The sequence below is a fragment of the Oncorhynchus kisutch genome, linkage group LG25, assembly GCF_002021735.2.
Source record: "Oncorhynchus kisutch isolate 150728-3 linkage group LG25, Okis_V2, whole genome shotgun sequence".
NCBI classification, from domain to species: Eukaryota; Metazoa; Chordata; class Actinopteri; order Salmoniformes; family Salmonidae; genus Oncorhynchus; species Oncorhynchus kisutch.
In genome coordinates, this window is record NC_034198.2 from 35185946 (window position 1) to 35210876 (window position 24931).

The 24931-nt window shown below is 44.1% G+C and overlaps 1 protein-coding gene across 1 annotated transcript in view; it reads right to left on the reverse strand.

Annotated features, from left to right (window-relative positions):
* Positions 1–24931, reverse strand: part of LOC109888865 (caskin-2) — an 82867-nt gene that overhangs the window by 31420 nt on the left and 26516 nt on the right. Inside the window, 4 exon segments of the mRNA XM_031805095.1 lie at positions 7566–7661; positions 12627–12772; positions 13319–13416; positions 16900–16951. Coding sequence (XP_031660955.1) covers positions 7566–7661; positions 12627–12772; positions 13319–13416; positions 16900–16951 — 392 coding nt within the window.

The window sequence follows — 24931 nt, forward strand, 5'->3', positions numbered from 1 at the left end:
CGGTTAAGATATCGTTTAGGACCTTGAGCGTGGCTGAGGTGCACCCATGACCAGCTCTGAAACCGGATTGCATAGCAGAGAAGGTATGGTGAGATTCGAAATGGTCGGTAATCTGTTTGTTGACTTGGCTTTCGAAGACCTTAGAAAGGCACGGTAGGATAGATATAGGTCTGTAGCAGTTTGGGTCAAGAGTGTCCCCCCCTTTGAAGAGGGGGATGACCGCAGCTGCTTTCCAATCTTTGGGAATCTCAGACGACACGAAAGAGAGGTTGAACAGGCTAGTAATAGGGGTGGCAACAATTTCGGCAGATAATTTTAGAAATTATCTGCCGAAATTGTTGCCACCCCTATTACTAGCCTGTTCAACCTCTCTTTCGTGTCGTCTGAGATTCCCAAAGATTGGAAAGCAGCTGCGGTCATCCCCCTCTTCAAAGGGGGGGACACTCTTGACCCAAACTGCTACAGACCTATATCTAAAGGGTTTGGGTCAAGAGTGTCCCCCCCTTTGAAGAGGGGGATGACCGCAGCTGCTTTCCAATCTTTGGGAATCTCAGACGACACGAAAGAGAGGTTGAACAGGCTAGTAATAGGGGTGGCAACAATTTCGGCAGATAATTTTAGAAAGAAAGGGTCCAGATTGTCTAGCCCGGCTGATTTGTAGGGGTCCAGATTTTGCAGCTCTTTCAGAACATCAGCTGAATGGATTTGGGAGAAGGAGAAATGGGGAAGGCTTGGGCGAGTTGCTGTTGGGGGTGCAGTGCTGTTGTCCGGGGTAGGAGTAGCCAGGTGGAAAGCATGGCCAGCCGTAGAAAAATGTTTATTGAAATTCTCAATTATGGTGGATTTATCAGTGGTGACAGTGTTTCCTATCTTCAGTGCAGTGGGCAGCTGGGAGGAGGTGTTCTTATTCTCCATGGACTTTACAGTGTCCCAGAACTTTTTTGAGTTAGTGTTGCAGGAAGCAAATTTCTGCTTGAAAAAGCTAGCCTTGGCTTTTCTAACTGCCTGTGTATAATGATTTCTAGCTTACCTGAACAGCTGCATATCACGGGGGCTGTTCGATGCTAAAGCAGAACGCCATAGGATGTTTTTGTGTTGGTTAAGGGCAGTCAGGTCTGGGGAGAACCAAGGGCTATATCTGTTCCTGGTTCTAAATTTCTTAAATGGGGCATGTTTATTTAAGATGGTTAGGAAGGCATTTAAAAAAAATATCCAGGCATCCTCTACTGACGGGATGAGATCAATATCCTTCCAGGATACCCCGGCCAGGTCGATTAGAAAGGCCTGCTCGCAGAAGTGTTTCAGGGAGCGTTTTACAGTGATGAGTGGAGGTCGTTTGACCGCTGACCCATTACGGATGCAGGCAATGCATGTGTTTGCAAATTCAACTTTGGCTAAATCTTAATTACTGAGGCAGCTATACATTTAATGACAAGACAGCCATAACTGTGACAGGGAAACATACACTAGTAACATGAATTTAAATGGATTTGGTAGTATGTCTGTGTACAATACATCAGTGTGTGTGTGTGTGTGTGTGTGTCTGTGAACAATATATCAGTGTGTGTGTGTGCGTGTGTGTGTGTGTCTGTGTCCTTACCTGTCCAGAGAGCATAACTGAAACCCATGCCCCGTTAGCAGAAACAGGTTTACTTTAGTTGGTTGTTAATCTGAGCTCTGTGAGATGTTTGACAGAGACCTACCCCTCTATCCACCACACACCCTCTCTGAGACACACTCTACACAAACACACTCCACTCCACAAACACACATACACTCCACACACAAACTCCACACACACTCATACAATACACACACACACACACACACACACACACACACACACACACACACACACACACACACACACACACACACACACACACACACACACACACACACAAACATACAGTTGAAGTTGGAAGTTTACATACACTTACATTGGAGTCATTAAAACTCGTTCTTCAACAACTCCACAAATTTCTTGTTAACAAACTATAGTTTTGGCAAGTCGGTTAGGACATCTACTTTGTGCATGACACAAATAATTTTTCTAACAATTGTTTACATACAGATTATTTCACTTATAATTCGCTGTATCACAATTCCAGTGGGTCTGAAGTTTACATACACTAAGTTGACTTTAAACAGCTTGGAAAATTCCAGAAAATTATGTCATGGCTTTAGAAGCTTCTGAAGCTGGCTAATTGACATCATTTGAGTCAATTGGAGGTGTACCTGTGGATGTATTTCAAGGCCTACCTTCAAACTCAGTGCCTCTTTGGTTGACGTCATTAGAAAATCAACAGAAATCAGCCAAGACCAAAAAAAATGGTTGACCTCCACAAGTCTGGTTCATCCTTGGGAGCAATCTCCAAAAGTCCTGAAGGTACCACGTTCATTTGTACAAACAACAGTACGCAAATATAAACACCATGGGACCACTCAGCCGTCATACAGCTCAGGAAGGAGGCGTGTTCTGTCTCCTAGAGATGAACGCACTTTGGTGCGAAATGTGAAAACAATCCCAGAACAGCAACAAAGGACCTTGTGAAGATGCTGGAGGAAACAGGTACAAAAGTATCTATATCCACAGTAAAATGAGTCCTATATCGACATAAACTGAAAGGCCGCTCAGCAAGGAAGAAGCCACTGCTCCAAAACCGTCATAAAAAAGCCAAACTACTAACTGCACATGGGGACAAAGATCGTACTTTTTGGAGAAATGTCCTCTGGTCTGATGAAACAAAAATATAACTGTGTTTGGAGGAAAAAGGGGGAGGCTTGCAAACTGAAGAAAACCAACCGTGAAGCATGGGGGTGGCAGCACCATGTTGTGGGGGTGCTTTGCTGCAGGAGGGACTGGTGCACTTCACAAAATAGACGGCATCATGAGGCTGGAAAATTATGTGGATGTATTGAAGCAACATCTCAAGACAACAGTTAGGAAGTTAAAGCTTTGGTCGCAAATGGGTCTTCCAAATGGAAAATGCCCCCAAGCATACTTCCAAAGTTGTGGCAAAATGGCTTAAGGACAACAAAGTCAAGGTATTGGAGTGGCCATCACAAAGCCCTGACCTCAATCCTATAGACAATGTGTGGGCAGAACTGAAAAAGCGTGTGCGAGCAAGGATGTCTACAAACCTGACTCAGTTACACCAGCTCCGTCAGGAGGAATGGGCCAAAATTCACCCAACTTATTGTGGGAAGCTTGTGGAAGGCTACCCAAAACGCTTGACCCAAGTAAAACAATTTAAAGGCAATGCTACCAAATACTAATTGAGTGTATGTAAACTTCTGACCCACTGAGAATGTGATGAAAGAAATAAAAGCTGAAATAAATCATTCTCTCTACTATTATTCTGACATTTCACATTCTTATAATAAAGTGGTGATCCTAACTGACCTAAGACAGGGAAGTTTTACTAGGATTAAATGTCAGGAATTGTGAAAAACTGAGTTTAAATGTGTTTGGCTAAGGTGTATGTAAACTTCCAACTTCAACTATATACAATCCACACACACACACTTTCTGTGGGAATTAACAGGAATGCATGGGAATATATGCAAATTAATATTAATACCATTTAAATTTAGATGTTTTTTTGCATTGGATATATTTACCATATCATATGGAGACAGAAACATAAACCTTTTACCTTATCATAAACAGACAGAATTGCAAATGATTAAATCCTTCCAAAATATATTTACAAAAATATTTAGTTACAAATTGAACTTTTAATTAAATGAGTTGACTCTTCACATGGGATGATTTGACTGAACAACAAAAGAAAGGGAATATTGAATGATCCCCAATGATCCATCACATCTCCTAAACATGTTTTCAAGCATCTGTAAAATGATAGTCTAGAAACTAAATCTTTGGTTGTCTTCCTCACAGACTTCCATGTCTTCTCCCTGGACCTCATCATTGTCCACTTCTTAAACATCAGACTCCCAAGGCCTCATCTTCACTGTCACTTTCCAACCTTGTTAAAGATGGCTCGTTGTCAGACTCAAAAAGCCTCAAATTTGCCTGGATCGCCACCCATTTTCAACCCTTGTATTGGTCAGCCTGTTGCGTCCTTTGGTGTTTGTGTTCCCAAACAAGGAGACAACAGGGGAAAGAGCCTCAGATAAACAAAGTCCCTTCCACCAGTTGGCTGGTGAGCTATGTTGGCACGCCTGCCGGCAGGTAGCCTAGTGGTTAGAGCGTTGGATTAGTTAACCTGCCTTGTTCCGAGGCCATCATTGAAAATAATAATTTATTCTTAACTGACTTGTCTAGTTAATTAAAGATAAAAAAAAGATATATATTGCATCTCCATCCCAAAGCCCTTGCTTGGAAGTGTACTTCCGCAAACTGCCAAAAACCTTGCCCTCTTCCAGGCCAAGGTGGCAAGACACAGTAGTGATGACACCATAGGCCTTGTTGATCTCTGCACCAGACAGGATGCTCTTGCCAGCATACTTGGGGTCCAACATGTACGCTGCAGCGTGTATGGGCTTCAGGTAGAAGTCTTCACGCTTTTTGATGTATTTCAGAACTGCAGTTTCCTCTGCTTGGAGCAACAGTGAAGTGGGCAGGGCAGTACGGATTTCTCCTCTTACAGTGGTTCCTCCTTTAAAAGTTGCGTCATACTGCGGTACACCTTGCGTGCTGCCGCAGCATTCTGTGGCACATCATTTAATTGTCAGCCAAGTAAGTGCTAGTTTAACCACCAGAGGGCATCTTTGAGAAGCATTTGATAGTCTTCCAAATGGGCATTACCAGAGACGGGGAAAGCACGTGGGAGACCGGGGTTCAATTCCGCGACGGGGAGGAATAAGTAGGCTGTCCTTGTAAATAAGAATGTTATTTCATAGTGATGTCTTCACTATTATTCTACAATGTAGTAAAAATAGTAAAAATAAAGAAAAATCCTGGAATGAGTAGGTGTGTCCAAACATTTGACTGGTACTTGATTAATGAATTAGATTAATATTATGGCGTTTCTATTCCATGAAAAACAAAACACTCTCCGGGTTTCTGTTAGGATGGATTGTAAAATATGGCACAACGTGACGTTCATAAATTCAGAGCGTTGTCAGATTGTCAGTTTGTTTTGCTCTCACATTGTAGGGTTGATTTGAGCGTTCTGGTTTTACAACGGCAGTCAAGCACCCAAGCTAACGTTGGCTAGCTACTTCCAGACACAAATGAGACCACTCTGACCATTTTACTCACCCTAGCAGTGCGGGTTAGGCAGTTTTCGTGTTAACCAGAGCTTTGGTGACTAACTGTCCTGCTTGAAACAATGTAATTACGCTTTATTGCCGACGTTTACAGACACCGGCCATATCAACGGGTGTGGAGCGCTGATAAATTCGTTATTCTGCGCTCTGGTACTCGGACAAGAGTGCTCTGAAATTGGTGTAGATAGCCAGAGCGAATTTACAAAAGCACCCGAATGTCCATTGAGAACTCACAATGACTATACCATTTAGCTAAGCTAAGAATGACGGGAATAATCAAGTCAATAGTTGGGTAGTTAGAAAGCCTATAGCTAATATACTGTCAAGTTTGATGTGTAACTACTAACGTTAGGTAGCTAGCTAACATACCGGTACATACTGCTGTAATGATATGCTATGTGGTTCGTAAGGACAGCAGAGCTAACATAGATAGCTAACATACCGGTACATACTGCTGTAATGATATGCTATGTGGTTCGTAAGGACAGCATAGCTAACATAGATAGCATATCATTACAGCAGTATGTACCGGTATGTTAGCTATCTATGTTAGCTCTGCTGTCCTTACGAACCACATAGCATATCATTACAGCAGTATGTACCGGTATGTTAGCTATGTGGTTCGTAAGGACAGCATAGCTAATAAATTGTCAGCCAACATGTGTAAGGTAACGTATTTGAAAAGTCATTCATTTATTACATCGAGTAGCAAGCTACTGTGAGGACGTGCTCTATCGACTCTGTGCCTTGAGCATGCTTTTGGTGCACAGTAGCGCGCCGGACTTCAGGCAAGAAGGTTGAGGGTTCGAAACTTGCTCCCTGCTTGTTCCATTTGAAGTCATGCTCAGTTATCAGTTTATAATTTGGTTTATGTTGCCCATTCATTGTCAGTTAGAGACACAGTAATGCATTTGGACCCAAAAGCATAACCAGTGCTCTAACTCCCCCTTGGTCATCAGGGCAAATCTGGTCTGTGGTAGGACAGGGTTTTTTCACACCCAGCTCAGCTATCAAACTATTCTTTAGTAAAAGGTTGAATAGTCTATTGTTCAGCTATTAGCCCCCTTTCCCAACTTGCAACAAATGGATGTCTTTTTGAAATAAATACATTTTCTAATAAATTTTCTAAAAGCAAAAAACAAGGCTTCAAAGTAAAAAAAAAGATGATTTGCAATCAAATCAAACTTTATGCATTTTATTCCCCAAAAATATTTTGAGAACAAAAAATATTTTAAATTTAATTTCGCAATCCTCCATTTTGGCAATTTTTTTGTGTCAATTTGGCATCAACCAATACTGTTCAGCCTTTCTTTCCGACACAAAGGAAGTCATAGTGGACAGCTACGAAGAAGGACTGTGTGATGATGGCATCTCAGGATAAGCAGCACTGGGCGGTCTTCTGTCCAACTTCTACATAGCTAGTAGTTAGCTCCTACGATTCAGTGTCAGTTCATAACATTGTACTATATTACATACATACAGTAGAATGATAAATCATGCATTTATTATTCTCAAGCTAACCAAAAGCATTTAGCTACGAACGCCTGTACTCACCATTTTCAGTTGAATTCATCTTTCATGGCAACTCATAAGCAGGCCATGTCCCATTTGTTTCATAGTCGATATATAATCATATTTCATGACAGTGTAATGCTTAGCTTTTTTTTTTTTTTTTTTACAGAAGGATGAAAGAACACAATATGTCTGTCAGGGAATGCTATTTTGATATGTCAGATGAAGAGTTAGACCAGAAAGTCAGGGCCATTCAGGCAAGGATCCCCAATGCAGGCTTTAGAATGGTATATATCTCTATCTCTATTCGAGAGAGGATATATATATATATATATATATATATATATATATATATATATATATGAAAATTCATATATATATGAAAATAATGCACTTTACACACCAGAGGAGGCTGGTGGGTGGATATATAGGAGGACGGTCTCATTGGCTAGAACGGAATGAATGGAACCGTATCAAACACATGAAATCCATTCCATCCATCATCTCCGTCAACCAGAAGTAAAACTATCTGCCCACCAGCCTCCCGTGCTACGCACACACACACCTGCTGCTACCAGACTCTTATTATACTGCTCAATTTATACACTGTCCCCCCATCCCCCTTCCCAATACATGTGTAAAAAGTTACGATAAAAAGTTATTCTATTCTACTAAGCCATTTATTTTATATTCGTATTATTATTTTTAATTATTTCGTACTGTTGTTTCATTGTCGCGAAGGAACCTGCAAGTAAGTAATTAGTTGGATGATGTACACCATGTGTATCCTGTACAAAACTTGAAACTTGACTCACCTCGAGTCTTCCAAACTCACAGGCCAGGTCCAGAGGAGTCTTGTTGGCTTTGTTCACCAGACAGGGATTAGACTGGTGCTGGAGTAACATCTCAGACTGATGCAGAGAGAGGGGAGAGGAGAGGGGGAGGGGAGAGAGGGGGGATAGAGAGAGAGGAGAGGGGGGATGGAGAGGAGAGGGGGAGGGGAGAGAGGGGAGAGGAGAGAGGGGGAGGAGAGAGGAGAGGGGGGAGGGGAGAGGAGAGGGGGAGAGGAGAGAGGAGAGGGGGAGGGGAGAGGAGAGAGGAGAGGAGAGGAGAGGGGGAGGGGAGGGGAGAGGAGAGAGGGGAGAGGGGAGAGAGGGGAGGGGAGAGAGGGGGGATAGAGAGAAAGAGGAGAGGGGAGAGAGGAGGGAGAGAGGGAGGATAGAGAGAAAGAGGAGAGAGGAGAGGGGGGATAGAGAGAGAAAGAGGAGAGGAGAGGAGAGGGGGAGGATAGAGAGAGAGGGGGGGCGGAGAAAGAGAGACAGAGAGAGAAACAGAGGGAGAAAGATAAAGACAGACAGGGAGAAGAAAAAAAAGAGATAAAGCATGAATAAATATCATCCTTAAATAGATGCACAAGAAAACACCCTTCCCTAAAGCATCTCTGTGGTTTATCTTCTTCTACAGAGACGTGAGATCCTCAGGGCGACACCAGCACCAGTCCTAACAGTGGCTTCTATTACAGAGAAATACCTCTGGCTTTGTTTCTGTCCCTGCTTTGTCACACACAACACAATACCTCAGAACTCTCCACAACCAGGTATGCTGCTGTGTGTGTGTGTGTGTGAACCCACCTCTCAGGTAGACTCACTACCTGGGTGTTAAAGACACTAAATACACACATTCCTTCTCCTTCCCAGTTAGTCTCAATACTTCACTCAGGGAATGTGTTATAAGATCCATTGCTGACCTGATCACATCATGTAGTATCTTTCACTCACTGACCCCTAACACACACACACACACACCTGGAAACACACACCTGGAAACACTATAGAGACACTCACTGATTCTTACCTGTGTGTAGTCCGGACAAATATTGAACCATCTCTCTGAGTTGATTATTCTTTTCTTTTTTTTGAACCTTTATTTAACCAGGTAGGCTAGTTGAGAACACCTTTATTTAACCAGGTAGGCTAGTTGAGAACACCTTTATTTAACCAGGTAGGGTAGGCTAGTTGAGAACACCTTTATTTAACCAGGTAGGCTAGTTGAGAACACCTTTATTTAACCAGGTAGGCTAGTTGAGAACACCTTTATTTAACCAGGTAGGCTAGTTGAGAACACCTTTATTTAACCAGGTAGGCTAGTTGAGAACACCTTTATTTAACCAGGTAGGCTAGTTGAGAACACCTTTATTTAACCAGGTAGGCTAGTTGAGAACACCTTTATTTAACCAGGTAGGCTAGTTGAGAACACCTTTATTTAACCAGGTAGGCTAGTTGAGAACACCTTTATTTAACCAGGTAGGCTAGTTGAGAACACCTTTATTTAACCAGGTAGGCTAGTTGAGAACACCTTTATTTAACCAGGTAGGCTAGTTGAGAACACCTTTATTTAACCAGGTAGGCTAGTTGAGAACACCTTTATTTAACCAGGTAGGCTAGTTGAGAACACCTTTATTTAACCAGGTAGGCTAGTTGAGAACACCTTTATTTAACCAGGTAGGCTAGTTGAGAACACCTTTATTTAACCAGGTAGGCTAGTTGAGAACACCTTTATTTAACCAGGTAGGCAAGTTGAGAACACCTTTATTTAACCAGGTAGGCTAGTTGAGAACACCTTTATTTAACCAGGTAGGCTAGTTGAGAACAAGTTCTCATTTACAACTGCGACCTGGCCAATATAAAGCAAAGCAGTGCGACACAAACAACAACACAGAGTTACACATAAACAAACGTACAGTCAATAACACAATAGAAAAATATATGTACAGTGTGTGCAAATGTAGAAGAATAGAGAGGTAAAGGCAATAAATAGGCCATAGAGGCGAAATAATTACGATTTAGCATTAACACAAGAGTGATAGATGTGCAGATGATGATGTGCAAGTAGAAATACTGGAGTGCAAAAGAGCAAGAAAAGAAAACATGGGGATGAGGTAGTTGGCTATTTACAGATTCACTGTGCCTGTACACAGCTATCGGTAAGCTGCTCTGACAACTGATGCTTAAAGTTAGAGAGGGAGATATAAGACTCCAGCTTCAGTGATTTTTGTAATTTGTTCCAGTCATTGGCAGCAGAGAACTGGAAAGAAAGGCGGCCAAAGGAAGTGTTGGTTTTGGGGATGACCAGTGAAATATACCTGCTGGAGCGCGTGGTACGGGTGGGTGTTGCTATGGTGACCAGTGAGCTGAGATAAGGTGGGGATTTACCTAACAAAGACTTATAGATTACCTGGAGCCAGTGGGTTTGGCGACGAATATGTAGTGAGAGCCAGCCAACGAGAGCATACAGGTCGCAGCGGTGGGTAGTATATGGGTTTTTGGTGACAAAACGGATGGCACTGTGATAGACTACAGCAGTTGGAGGCCACGTAAGGAGTGTTGTATGGCTTTGAAGATCATTTCAAGGTTTGTTAGCACAGTGTCCAAAGAAGGGCCAGATGTATACAGAATCGTGTCGTCTGCGTAGAGGTGGATCAGAGAATCACCAGCAGCAAGAGCGACATCATTGATATATGCAGAGAAAAGAGTCTGGTCTTTGTGCTGGTCAAGGGCAGTCAAGTCTGGGGTGAACCAAGGTTGAATGGGGCATGCTTATTTAAGATGGTGAGGAAAGCACTTTTAAAGAATAACCAGGCCTCCTTTACTGATGGAATGAAGTCAATATCCTTCCAAGATACCGGGGTCAGGTCGATTAGAAAGGCCTGCTCGCTGAAGTGTTTCAGGGAGTGTTTGACAATGATGAGGGGTGGTCGGTTGACCGCAGACCCATTACTCACGCAGGCAATGAGGCAGTGATCGCTGAGATCCTGGTTGAAGACAGCAAAGGTGTATTTAGAGGGCAAGTTGGTCAGGATGATATCTAAGAGGGTGCCCATGGTTACAGATTTAGGGTTGTACCTGGTAGGTTCCTTGATATTTTGTGTAAGATTGAGGGCATCTAGTTTAGATTGTAGGACGGCTGGGCTGTTAAGCAGTTTATGTCACTTAACAGTGCGAACTCTGAAGATAGATAGGGGGCAATCAATTCACATATCATGTCCAGGGCACAACTGGGGGCTGAAGGAGGTCTATAACAAGCGGCAAAGGTGAGAGACTTGTTTCTGGAAAGGTGGATTTTTAATAGTAGAAGCTCAAATTGTTTGGGCACAGGCCTGGACAGTATGACAGAACTCTGCAGGCTATCTATGCAGTAGATTGCAACTCTGCCCCCTTTGGCAGTTCCATCTTGTCAGAAAATGTTATAGTTAGGGATGGACATTTCAGGATTTTTGGTGGCTTTCCTAAGCCAGGATTCAGACACGGCTAGGACATCCGGGTTGGCAGAGTGTGCTAAAGCAATGAATAAAATAAACTAAGGGAGGAGGCTTCTAACATTAACATGCATGAAACCAAGGCTTTTACGGTTACAGAAGTCAACAAATGAGAGTGCCTGGTCGATTGGAGTGGTGCTGGGGGCTGCAGGGGTTAACCTCTACATCACCAGAGGAACAGAGGAGGAGTAGGAAAAGGGTACTGCTAAAGGCTATAAGAACTGGTCGTCTAGTGTATTCGGAACAGAGAGTAAAAGGAGCAGATTTCTGTGTGAGGAAGAATAGATTCAAGGCATAATGTACAGACAAGGGTATGGTTGGGATTGAGTACAGTGGATGTAAACCTAGGCATTGAGTGACAATGAGAGGTTTTGCCTCTAGAGGCACCATTTAAGTCAGGTGAGGTCACCACATGTGTGGGGGGGAGGTGGAACAAAAATGATAGCTAAGGCTGGAGGCTCTACAGTGAAATAAGACAATAATCCCTAACCAAAACAGCAATAGACAAGGCATATTGACATTAGGCATGTGTAGCCGAGTGATCATAGGGTCCAGTGAGTAACTAGGCGAGCTGGAGACAAGGCGATTCAGACAGCTAGCGGGCCGGGGTTAGCAGGCTAGCAGAAGGGCCTATGGGGACGTTGCAACGGAAGAGCCTGTTGAAACCACCTCGTACGGTTACGTCGGCAGACCAGTCATGATGGATCGGCGGGGCTCAGTGTGGGCAGTAAAGGGTCCAGGCCAATTGGCAAAAGAGGTATTGCAGCCCAAGAATTGGCAGATGGACCTCTTTGGCTAGCCAGGAGATGGGCCTAGCTCAAGGCTAGCTTCAGGCTAACTGGTTCTTGCTTCGGGACAGAAACATTAGCCAGGAGTAGCCACTCGGATAGCAGCTAGCTAGCTGCGATGATCCGGTGTAAAGATTCAGAGTTCGCGGTAGGAATCCGGAGATGTGGTAGAGAAAAAGCAGTCCGATATGCTCTGGATTGATATTGCGCTGTGCAGGCCGGCAGGAATTGACTGGGCTGAGGCTGGCTGATGTCCGAGTTAACGGTGATGACCGCTAGCAGTAGCTAACTGACTACTAGCTAGTAGCTGGCTAGCTGCTGATGGGGGTTCTAAAGTATAAAAAATAGCAGATGCGTACCAGATTGGGTGAGGCGGGTTGCAGGAGAGTATGTTTACTCCATAGATGGAAATTGAGATTTAAAAAATATATATATATACACTAAATATATACGAAGAAAACGATATATACACGGGACAAGACAAAACAAGCCATCTTGGAATCAAAAAAGGAATAATTAGTCATTTGTCTGTGTGTGTCTGCATCTGGTCGTGTTTAACTATTCTTGCGGGGACCAGAAGTTCCCACAAGAATAGTTAACAAACCAAAATGGTTTGTTAACAAACAAAATTTGTCCCCATAAGGTCAAATACTATTTCTAGGGGATTTAGGGTTAAGGTTAGAATTAGTGTTAGGGTTAGATTTACGTTAAGGGTTAGGGAAAATAGGATTCTGTGTGTGTGCGCGAGCATGCGTCTGTTCATGTGTACTCACCACCTGGTAGTGTCCGTACTGTGCAGACAGGTGTAGAGGTATGTGTCCGTCCTGTGACAGTGTGTTAACAGAGGCTCCAGCTCTCAGCAGCAGCAACACAGAGTCAGCTTTACCCTGCCACGCTGCATAATGTAGTGGACGCATACCTAGAGAGAGAGAGAGACAGAGAGAGAGACAGAGAGAGAGAGAGAGAGAGAGAGACAGACAGAGAGACAGAGAGAGAGACAGAGAGAGACAGACAGAGACAGACAGAGAGAGACAGAGAGAGAGACAGAGAGACAGAGAGACACATAGAGAGAGAGAGACAGAGAGAGACAGAGAGAGACAGAGAGAGAGACAGAGAGAGAGACAGAGAGACAGAGAGAGAGACAGAGAGACAGAGAGAGAGAGACAGAGAGAGAGAGAGACAGAGACAGAGAGAGAGACAGAGAGAGAGACAGAGAGAGAGACAGAGAGAGAGAGAGAGAGAGCCAGAGAGAGAGAGGACGAGAGCCGTTAAGTTAGAAGATTGAAAAATTAAAGGGGCAATGTGGGATAATTTATTTTATTTACCAAAAGAAGTGGCAGAGTGGCCGCTTTGTCTTTTTTTTTTACAATAACAGATTTACCCTTTAATTAATTACTTGTATTACTTGTTTATAATGGTTCGTAAGTGCTTCAAAACAGTTTTATAACAGCTTATAACCTCTCACCATTAATGTCTTTGATGTCCACAGTGGCCTGAGCCTCCAGTAGTAGTGACAGCAGCTCAGTGGTGCCTGTTAGAGCCGCATGGTGTAACGCTGAAAACCTGAGAGAGAGAAGGGGGGGAGACACACAGAGAGAGGGGGGGGGAGACACAGAGAGAGAGAGAGGGGGGGGAGACAGACAGAGAGAGAGAGAGGGGGGGGAGACAGAGAGAGAGGGGGGGGGAGACAGAGAGAGAGGGGGGGGGAGACAGAGAGAGAGAGAGGGGGGGAGACAGAGAGAGAGAGAGGGGGGGAGACAGAGAGAGAGAGAGGGGGGGAGACAGAGAGAGAGAGAGGGGGGGGAGACAGAGAGAGAGAGAGGGGGGGAGACAGAGAGAGAGAGAGGGGGGGAGACAGAGAGAGAGAGAGGGGGGGAGACAGAGAGAGAGAGAGGGGGGGAGACAGAGAGAGAGAGAGGGGGGGAGACAGACGAGAGAGAGGGGGGGGAGACAGAGGAGAGAGAGGGGGGGAGGACAGAGAGAGAGAGAGGGGGGAGACAGAGAGAAGAGAGAAGGGGGGAGACAGAGACGAGAGAGCGGGGAGACAGAGAGAGAGAGAGGGGGGGGGGGACACAGAGAGAGAGGGAGGGGGAGACACACAGAGAGAGAGGGAGGGGAGACACACAGAGAGAGAGAGGGGGGGGAGACAGAGAGGGGGAGGACAGAGAGAAGAGAGGGGGGGAGACAGAGAGCGAGAGGGGGGGGACACAGGAGAGAGAGGGGGAGGGACACAGAGAGGAGAGAGAGGGGGGAGGGAGACACAGAGAGAGAGAGAGAGGGGGAGGGAGACACAGAGAGAGAGAGGGGGGGGAGACACACAGAGAGAGAAGAGGGGGGGGGGGACACACAGAGAGAGAAGAGGGGGGGGAGACACACAGAGAGAGAGAGGGGGGGGGGGAGAGAAGGGATGGGGAGGGAGGGAAAGTCCATTGTCACACTACTACTTATTTGCTGGGAATATTCTGGCTTAGAAACAGGTCCTCCCCTTTCCCCTGGTTGGGGATGGGGGGGGGGGGGGGGGTTTCCAGGGTGAAATGAGTCTGCCATAAACAGAGAGGGTATACATCTAACTGAACACTGTTTCCCATGCTTGTTCAATGAACCATAAACAATTAAATGAACATGCACCTGTGGAATGGTCGTTAAGACAGTAACAGCTTACAGACGGTATGCAATTAAGGTCACAGTTATGAAAACTAAGGACACTAAAGAAGCCTTTCTACTGACTCTGAAAAACACCAAAATAAAAGTGCCCAGGGTCCCTGCTCAGCTGCGTGAACGTGCCTTAGGCATGCTGCAAGGAGGCATGAGGACTGCAGATGTGGTCAGGGCAATAAATTGCAATGTCCGTACTGTGAGACGCCTAAGACAGCACTACAGGGAGACAGGACGGACAGCTGATCGTCCTCGCAGTGGCAGACCACGTGTAACAACACCTGCACATGATCGGTACATCCGAACATCACACCTGCGGGACAGGTACAGGATGGCAACAACAACTGCCCGAGTTAAACCAGGAACGCACAATCCCTCCATCAGTGCTCAGACTGTCCGCAATAGGCTGAGAGAGGCTGGACTGAGGGCTTGTAGGCCTGTTGTAAGGCAGGTCCTCACCAGACATCACCGGCTACAACGTCGCCTACAGGCACAAACCCACCGTCGCTGGACCAGACAGGACTGGCAAAAAGTGCTCTTCACTGATGAGTCGCGGTTTTGTCTCACCAGGGGTGATGGTCAGATTCACGTTTATCAACGAAGGAATGAGCATTACACCGAGGCCTGTCCTCTGGAGCGGGATAGATTTGGAGGTGGAGGGTCCGTCATGGTCTGGGATGGTGTGTCACAGCAGTATCGGACTGAGCTTATTGTCATTGCTGTCAATCTCAATGCTGTGCGTTACAGGGAAGACATCCTCTTCCCTCATGTGGTACCCTTCCTGCGGGCTCATCCTTACATGACCCTCCAGAATGACAATGCCACCAGCCATAGTGCTCGTTCTGTACGTGATTTCCTGCAAGACAGGAATGTCAGTGTTCTGCCATGGCCAGTGAAGAGCCTGGATCTCAATCCCATTGAGCACGTCTGGGACCTGTTGGATCAGAGGGTGAGGGCTAGGGCCATTCCCCCAGAAATGTCCAGGAACTTGCAGGTGCCTTTGTAGAAGAGTGGGATCTCATCTCACAGAAATAACTGGCAAATCTGGTCCAGTCCATGAGGAGGAGATGCACTGCCGTACTTAATGCAGCTGGTGGCCACACCAGATACTGACTGTTACTTTTGATTTTGTCTGTGGAACCTGTTCAGTTTATGTCTCAGTTGTTGAATCTTGTTATGTTCATACAAATATTTACACATGTTTAAGTTGGCTGAAAATAAACGCAGTTGACAGTGAGAGGACATTTTATTTCTTATATGTTTTTATCAAAGTGACTTACAGCGGAGTCACGCGTGAATATATTTTACGTTTGGGTGGTCGTGCAAATCAAACCCACCATCTCTACCAACTGAGCTACAGAGGACCACACACACACCGTTACACCACAGAATAAAGCTAGGATTATTTCATATCCGAAATTCTGCCATGGGGAAGTTTGTGCAGTGAATCTGTGATGGTGGGTGGGAATAGGGGCTCTCGAGTGGTGCAGGGGTCTAAGGCACTGCATCTCAGTGCCACAGGCATCACTACAGACTGAGGTTCAATCTCGGGCTATATCACAACCGGCAGTGATTGGGAGTCCCATAGGGTGGTGCACGATTGGCTCAGCGTCGTCCGTATTAGGGGGAGGGTTCGGCCCGGGGTAGGCCATCATAGTAAAATAAGAATTTGTTCTTAACTGGACTTGCCTAGTTAAAGAAAGGTTCAATAAATAAAACTAGGATCGAGTCATGTTCAGTATGAGTGTGTAAGGTTGCGTCCCAAATAGTACCCTATTCCTCTATGGCCTCTATAGTCTTGGTTAAAAGTAGTGCCCTAAGTAGGGACAAGGGTGCCATTTGGGAGTGTGTAACAGTATCTAACTGGTGATCTACAAATTGGAAGTTTCATTGTTTTGACCTGCCTGGTACTTAGTCAGATAAACATCCGTCCATATCAACCATGTCTCATCTGTCTGTTTTCACTCCTTTAAATCCCCCCCCCCCCTCCACCTATCTCTCTCCATGCTGAGTGAGTGTTGATTTAGGGTGACTGGTCACTGTTTGTTCACCTCCCTCTTCTTCCTTGTGGTCCCCTAGGCATCACTGTCATCTATCATGCCCCCTCTTGCTTAAAAAAACATGCACACGCACACAGACACAGACAGAAAAACACACACTCACACTGTGTCTGGTCTGTCTGCATACAGGTGTGACTGGGTGGTAAGTCTACAGTGAGAACCGACCACAACAGGCATCCGATAAAGATGAAGACCATCACTTTTCCTCCACAGACATGGATTGCATTCCTTTGAATAAGTACAGAGAGAGGATAAACCTCAGCTATGCAAAACACGAACACAAGTCCATCTAACTGACTCACACTCATTAGGAAACACACACACATCTTACCCATCCAAGTCCTGATAGTTGATGTTGAGCCTCTTTGTGGAGCCCAGCAACTCTGAAAAACAAAGAAGGGGGGGGGGGGGTGAAGGGATGGATGGAAGGAGGGATGGAAGGAGAAAGGGAAGGAGAGAGGGAAGGGATGGAAGGAGGGAGAGAGGGAAGGGATGGAAGGAGTGATGGAAGGAGGGAGGGAAGGAGAGAGGGAAGGGATGGAAGGAGGGATGGAAGGAGAAAGGGAAGGAGAAAGGGAAAGGATGGATGGAAGGAGAGAGGGAGGGAAGGGATGGAAGGAGTGAGGGAAGGAGAGAGGGAAGGGATGGAAGGAGGGAGGGGGAGATGGAAAAAGGATTTGGTGACATTTGTCTTTTCAACAGAACGCCTAGTGATCTTCCATCACGGCAGGGTCTCTCGGGTTTTCACAGCAAGAGCTCACATGTTCCTCTCTTTCTTCATCACTCTTTCCTGAAATAACATGTCAGAATGGCTGGAGGTTGCTCCCAATCGCTTCTCACATACAGTGTTATGACAAAATTCTGCCAGCTGACTGAAAACGAAACGGTTTTTATTCCATGCAAGCAATTCCCCCTAACTGAACCAGACTCCTCCTTAGCCTGCTCCAGATCAGTTGCTTCAGCGAACTCCTGTCCGCTCTTATGCCAATCACATACAGATAGTCCGAGGAATTGATTGGCTAAAGCACATACCTTGGACAAGGCTACCTGTCCTAATAGCTGACTTACCCTACAGCAGCCACATTGCCACTTGCCCTAGGCGAACAAGAGTACTTGTCCTAGGCATTAGTGTCTAACAAACAAGAGTACTTGTCCTAGGCGAACAAGAGTACTTGTCCTAGGCATTAGTGTCTGACGAACAAGAGTACTTGTCCTAGGCGAACAAGAGTACTTGTCCTAGGCGAACAAGAGTACTTGCCCTAGGCGAACAAGAGTACTTGTCCTAGGCATTAGTGTCTGACGAACAAGAGTACTTGTCCTAGGTGAACAAGAGTACTTGTCCTAGGTGAACAAGAGTACTTGTCCTAGGTGAACAAGAGTACTTGTCCTAGGTGAACAAGAGTACTTGTCCTAGGTGAACAAGAGTACTTGTCCTAGGTGAACAAGAGTACTTGTCCTAGGCATTAGTGTCTGACGAACAAGAGTACTTGTCCTAGGCGAACAAGAGTACTTGTCCTAGGCGAACAAGAGTACTTGTCCTAGGCATTAGTGTCTGGTGAACAAGAGTACTTGTCCCATATTTTCTCCTCTCTGACTTCCCTGTAGCCAATCATTTTGTTACGTTATCCTTATTCATTAATTCAATCAATCAATCCAGTCTTACCTCCACTCTCTTACACTCATTCCCTACTGTACATTCTACCCCTCAGCTCCAGGGGCCTTTCCAGGCTCAGCCACCCCATCTAAAGCCCTTCTCTCTAGGAATTGACTCCTCTGCTAGCCCTGCTCTCAGAGCCAAGCTCCAGCCTCACTGAGCCCATACCCAGTCTCTCATTCAGCAGGGACCATTCTTCCAACTCTGGCCTCTCTCTCTCTCTCACTGGGCCATGCACAAGAATGTGTGTGTACACACACACACACACACACACACACACACATACACACACACACACACACGTGTGTGTGAATGTTGTGAACAGTAGAAGAGATTGATCCTCAGACAGATCTCTTGGCATTGGTTTCAATCAATGAAACAGAACTTGTATTCTATTCCATCCCTACTGGATATTAACAGTGAATTCCTCCTCACTATCAGCTCTGTCAATGAGGCTACTGTCTCACCAACTGCTTTTGACCCATGATATTAAAAAGGGACACTTCAGGATTTTGGCTAAATCTTCCCCAGAGTCGGATGAACTCGTGGATACCATTGTTATCTCTGCGTGCGGACTCTGGGGAAGTAATGTAGATCCCAAAGTATCTCAAAGTATCCCTTTAAACCCAACCAAAAAAGTTATCCGATTTCTTCATGGCAGTTTAAATGAGGTGTGTCATATAAGCCAGCCACTCACATGATGATTTCATGTTTCTACAGTGACAGGATAGTTCCACTTACACTGGGCACGAGTACACACACACGAAGAAACACACATTAGGCAGCTTGCCAAGTGGGGCCTAAACCACCCCAATGACAGCGAGAGAACAGAGCCTTTAAGAGTTCTAGTTAGAACATGAGCCAACATTCCAGACATAGAAGGGAGAGAGAGGAAGAGAGATTCTTTCTCTGGAAACAGTTGCTTCCTTCTCAATTAAAAGCTGGAGAGCTCTGGCTGACATCATGGTACAGTCTCTTACTGCATCTTCAACGGACTGTGTGTGTGTCTCTCCTTATAGCGCGTCACACCCAACATCATCATCTGTAATGCAAAACCCTGTCTGCAAAAACACAAAACCACTCACCATGGCCTGCGGGTGTGTTCTACACTAGGAACTTCAGGGAAACACAATACCAACATCAAAAAGGTATGTTGAATACACACTGGCTACAGCAGGGCCATTGAGAGTTGGCACCAAGTACAAAAGCAGGTGAGGAAAACGAGACTGTGAAATCTAACCCAGTCAAGCCTCATTGGCCTTCAATCACCTCACCTAAAAGGCTGTGTGTGTGTGTTATGTTGGTGCAGCAGGAAGATGACTGGTTTCCAGTGTCTGTGTGAAAGCCTGGCTGTAAACATGTCACAGCACATAGTGACGTCAGGTTAGCATCGAGGCAATGAAACAAAACACCAAGCAGATTTAACTTCTTTAGGAAAACAGCCCTAATGTTGGAAACAAACATCATTATGTTGTCATCCAGAGTCACATGTATTTATTTAACAAGCTACAGCACACAATATTTTACACATAGCAGGTTTTAAAAAGGACAACTGAAAAAATAAAATAATAATAATAATATTGCGATACTGGCGTCGTCACAGCCCTAGTGACAGGAAGCCTAGCGATTGGGCCACTAACCAAAAGGTCGCTTGTTCGAATCCCTGAGTCAACAAGGTTAAAAATATATATTTTTAAATCGATGTTCCCTTAAGCAAGGCACTTCACCCTAATTGCTCCTGTGATTCCCTCTGAAGAAGATAGTATGCTAAATGAATGACATTGATTTCCATGCCAGGTTATGTGGTCGGCTACAGGTGTGGTGCTAGTCACAGTCATGGTCACAGTCAAGGTCGACCGGTGGCCGATTAATTAGGGACAATTTCAAGTTTTCATAACAAATCGGGAAATCGGGATTTCTGGGCGCCGATTTGCAGATTTATTTATGTATTATTTTTGAATACCTTTATTTAACTAGGCAAGTCAGTTAAGAACGCATTCTTATTTTCAATGACGGCCTAGGAACGGTGGGTTAACTGCCTTGTTCAGGGGCAGAACGACAGATGTTCACCTTGTCAGCTCGGGGGATCCAATCTTGCAACCTTAGAGTTAACTAGTCCAACGCAATAACGACCTGCCTCTCTCTCGTTGCACTCCACAAGGAGACTGTTACGTGAATGCAGTAAGCCAAGGTAAATTGCTAGCTAGTATTAAACTTATCTTATAATAATCAATCATAATCACTAGTTAACTACACATGGTTGATGATATTACTAGATATTATCTAGCGTGTCCTGCGTTGCATATAATCTGACTGAGCATACAAGTATCTGACTGAGCGGTGGTAGGTAGAAGCAGGTGCGTAAACATTAATTCAAACAGCACTTTCGTGCTTTTTTTCCAGCAGCTCTTCGTTGTGCGTCAAGCATTGCGCTGTTTATGACTTCAAGCCTATCAACTCCCGAGATGAGGCTGGTGTAACTGAAGTGAAGTGGCTAGCTAGTTAGCGCGCTCTAACTAGAGGGACGGAAGCTATACTGTTACACTGGCAATACTAAAGTGCCTATAAGAACATCCAATAGTCAAAGGTTAATGAAATACAAATGGTATAGAGGGAAATAGTCCTATAATAACTACAACCTAAAACTTCTTACATGGGAATATTGAAAACTCATGTTAAAAGGAACCACCAGCTTTTATATACGTTCTCATGTTCTGAGCGAGGAACTTAAACATTAGCTTTCTAACATGGCACATATTGCACTTTTACTTTCTTCTCCAACACTTTGTTTTTGCATTATTTAAACCAAATTGAACATGTTTAATTATTTATTTGAGGCTAAATTGATTTTTATTGATGTATTATATTAAGATAAAATAAGTGTTCATTCAGTACTGTTGTAATTGTCATTATTACAAAAAAAAGAAAGCGGCTGATTAATCGGTATCGGCTTTTTTGGTCCTCCAATAATCGGCATCGGTGTTGAAATATCATAATTGGTCGTCCTCTAGTTTGGACACAGCTCGTCACTCAAGGGTTGTTCTTTCATTTGTACTATTTTCTACATTGTAGAATAATAGTGAAGACATCAACACAATGAAACAACACATGGAATCATGTAGTAACCAAAGTGTTAAACAGTCTTGAAGGAGTTGGCACAAACAGTATGCTGAGCACTTGTTGGCTGCTTTTCCCGTCTGGTCTTATTCAACATTTCTGGTGTTACAGCCTGAATTCAAAATTAAAAGTAAAAACAATTCTCATCCATCTACACACAATACCTCATAATGACAATGTGAAAACATGCATTTAGACATTTTTGAATAATTTATTGAAATTTAAATACATAAATATCTCGTTTACATAAGTATTCACACCCCTGAGACCTTATCTATTTTACATGACTGGGAATACAGATATACATCTGTTGGTCACAGATATCTTAAGGGGAAAAAAATGGGCCTCACAATGGGCCTCAGAATCTCGTCACGGTATTTCTGTGCATTCAAATTGCCATCGATAAAATGCAATTGGGTTCGTTGTCCATAGCTTATTCCTGTCCATACCATAACCCCACTGCCACAATGGGCACTCTGTTCACAACGTTGACGTCAGCAAACTGCTTGCCCACACGACGCCATAAACATTATCTGCGATTTTGAGGCCGTTTGAACATACTGCCAAATTCTCTAAAATGAGGTTGGAGGCGGCGTATGGTAGAGAAATTAACATTAAATTCTCTGGTAACTGCTCTGGTAGACATTCCTGCAGTCAGCATGCCAAATGCATGCCCCCGCAAAACTTGAGACATATGTGGCAATGTATTGTGTGACAAAACTGCACATTTAAGAGTCGCCTTTTACTGACCCCAGCACAAGGGGCACCTGTGTAATGATCAGCTTCTTGATATGCCACACCTATCAGGTGGATGGATTATCTTGGCAAAGGAGAAAAGCTCACTAACAGGGATGTAAACAAATTTGTGCACAAAATATGAGAGAAATCAGCTTTTATTTTGAATAGGCACCCTATTCATCATTTTGTTCAGTGTAATAACTTTACCATGCTCAAACGGATAATCAAGGTCTGCTTTTCTTATTTTTACCCATCTACCAATAGGTGCCATTCTTTGCGAGGCAAAACCTCCATGTTCTTTGAAATTCACTGCTCAACTGAGGGACCTTACAGATAATTGTATGTGTGGGGTACAGAGATGAGGCAGATTCAAAAATCCCGTTAAACACTATTATTGTACACAGAGTGAGTCCATGCAACTAAATATGTGACTTGAGCAAATGTTTTAGGCTTGCCACAATAAAGCGGTTGATTACTTACTAAGTCAAAAAAATATGTTTTTTTCCATTTGTAAACATTTCTAAAACATAATTCAACTTTGACATTGTGGGGTATTGTGTGACATACAGTACCAGTGACATACAATATCAATTTCACCAAAATGTTAAATTCAGGCTGTAACACAACAAAATGTGGAAAGAGTAAAGGGGTGTGAATACTTTCTGAAGGCACTGTAAGTCATTGAAACGTCATGGCACATTGACAGCAGAAAGAGAGTTGGAAAAACGCCCTGAAATGTAAAAAAAAAAAACTGAAGCATCCCCTGTTCTCCATCCATCTTTCTATTAAGGCCAGCAGCATTCATAGCTAGTGTTTTAAATAAAGACTTAATGGATAAACGTCAGATATAAACACCACCCAACTCTGTAGAAACAGCATGTTCATATTTGGGGTAGCAACACTCATCTGCAGCTCACATCGTCCTGCTTTGCCTCGCTGCATTTTGATAGGTGAACAAACGTTTTAAGTCGGACAAGCAGATCAGATCGACTGAGAGCAGGAGGGGGAAAGGTGAATGTAATTAAATAGAAGTACGACGTGAGCTTCAGATGAGTGTTGCTACCCCAGATATGAACATGCTGTTTCTACAGAGTTGGATGGTGCTTATATCTGACGTTTATCCATTAAGTCTTTATTTAAAAACACTAGCTATGAGTCCCAAATGGCACCCTACTTTTGACCAGAGTCCTATCAGGAAAGGGTAGGATTCCAGAACATACCGTCAGCAAGCCCAGATGTTTGTAGTTAATATTCACAGACACATTCAAGGTATGCAAAGAATGACACCTTTATTTCATTTGAACTTTCAGTTAATTTCCACCTGAAGGTGAACGTTCAAATAGGGTTGTGGTGGTGGCATCCTAAGGTCTCGACATAACTAAATCTGTATTCAAACATACCTTGTCCTTACTTGTGAGATTGTGAATGTACCGTAGCTAATCTAAACAACAGTAGGCTACTGCTGCTAGTTACAAGTATCTATTAAACTAGCCTATATAGAATATATACATAGTGTACAAAACATTAGGAACATCTGCTCTTTCCATGAAAGTCTGACCAGGTGAATCAAAGTGAAAGCTAAGATCCCTTATTGATGTCACCTGTTAAATCCACTTCAATCAGTGTAGATGAGAATGGGCAAGCCAAAAGTGCCTTTGAACGTGGTATGGTAGTAGGTGCCAGGCGCACCGGTTTGAGTGTGTCAAGAACTGCAACGCTGCTGGGTTTTTCACGCTCAACAGTTTCCAGTGTGTATCAAGAATGGTCCACCATCCAAAGGACATCCAGCGAACTTGACACAACTGTGAGAAGCATTAGAGTCAACATGGGCCAGCATCCCTGTGGAACGTTTTTGACACCTTGTGTCCATGCCCCGACAAACTGAGGCTGTTCTGATGGGTGCAACTCAATATTAGGAAGGTGAGGTGTTCCTAATGTTTTGTACACTCAGTGTATAGCGTGTAGCTTTAATAAGGACACAGCCAGAGCAGGTGTTAGGACTAAGTTGTGCTGGGCTGGCTGGCATGTGGGCAGATGGAGTCTCAGAGCTGGCTAGAAGCCTGGAGAAGTGACCAAATCCCTGTGGCTCCCTGGAAATGTGATTATATTGTAGCCTCAGCCTTATACAGTACAGTTACAGTTCACTGCCTACCAACTACCAAGAGAGAGGCTACTAATAGCACTAGCCATGTCTCAACCAACGGGATAGAAGTGAATTAGTCTGACACAATATACAGTCAGACATGCTACTGGGACAATGAAGTGTCCTTTCAATAAGGAGATGGGAAGAATGAACAAATGAACAAGAGAGAGAGAGAGAGAGAGAAAACAGCAAAACTTGCAGGGCCTAATTGTCATTCTGCCTCATTATCTTCCATTGATTATCTAGAGTCATTATTAGGATAGAGTCCTCTGTCTGTCTGGGACCGGTTGTTCTGGGTCTGATCGATCGACATGAGTGTCACCATCGGGTCAAGGGTAACCAATGGAAACATAGAGCACCAGTATCCCAATAACCCTTTCAGTGCCACACAGGCGCTCCAACACTGACAATGAGGGAAAGCAGGATACAATAGTGGTGTCACAAATCTTTTTAAATGTTTCTTTCTGGAATTACTAGATTCTTTCAGAAGTAGGACATAGGCTATCTGTGAGCTAAATGGTCCTAGTGAATGGAACTGAATGGAACTAATGGAACAGTTGGCACACATACAGTATTGTTTTCCCCCTGTAGAAATATAATCCTTGAGTATGTTTACATGCACATGTGTAATTCAATATTAAACTGATTATGGCAGTAGGCGGAGTTGGGAACTAGCCATGTAAACAATTTACTCTGCTTATCTTAAAAAAA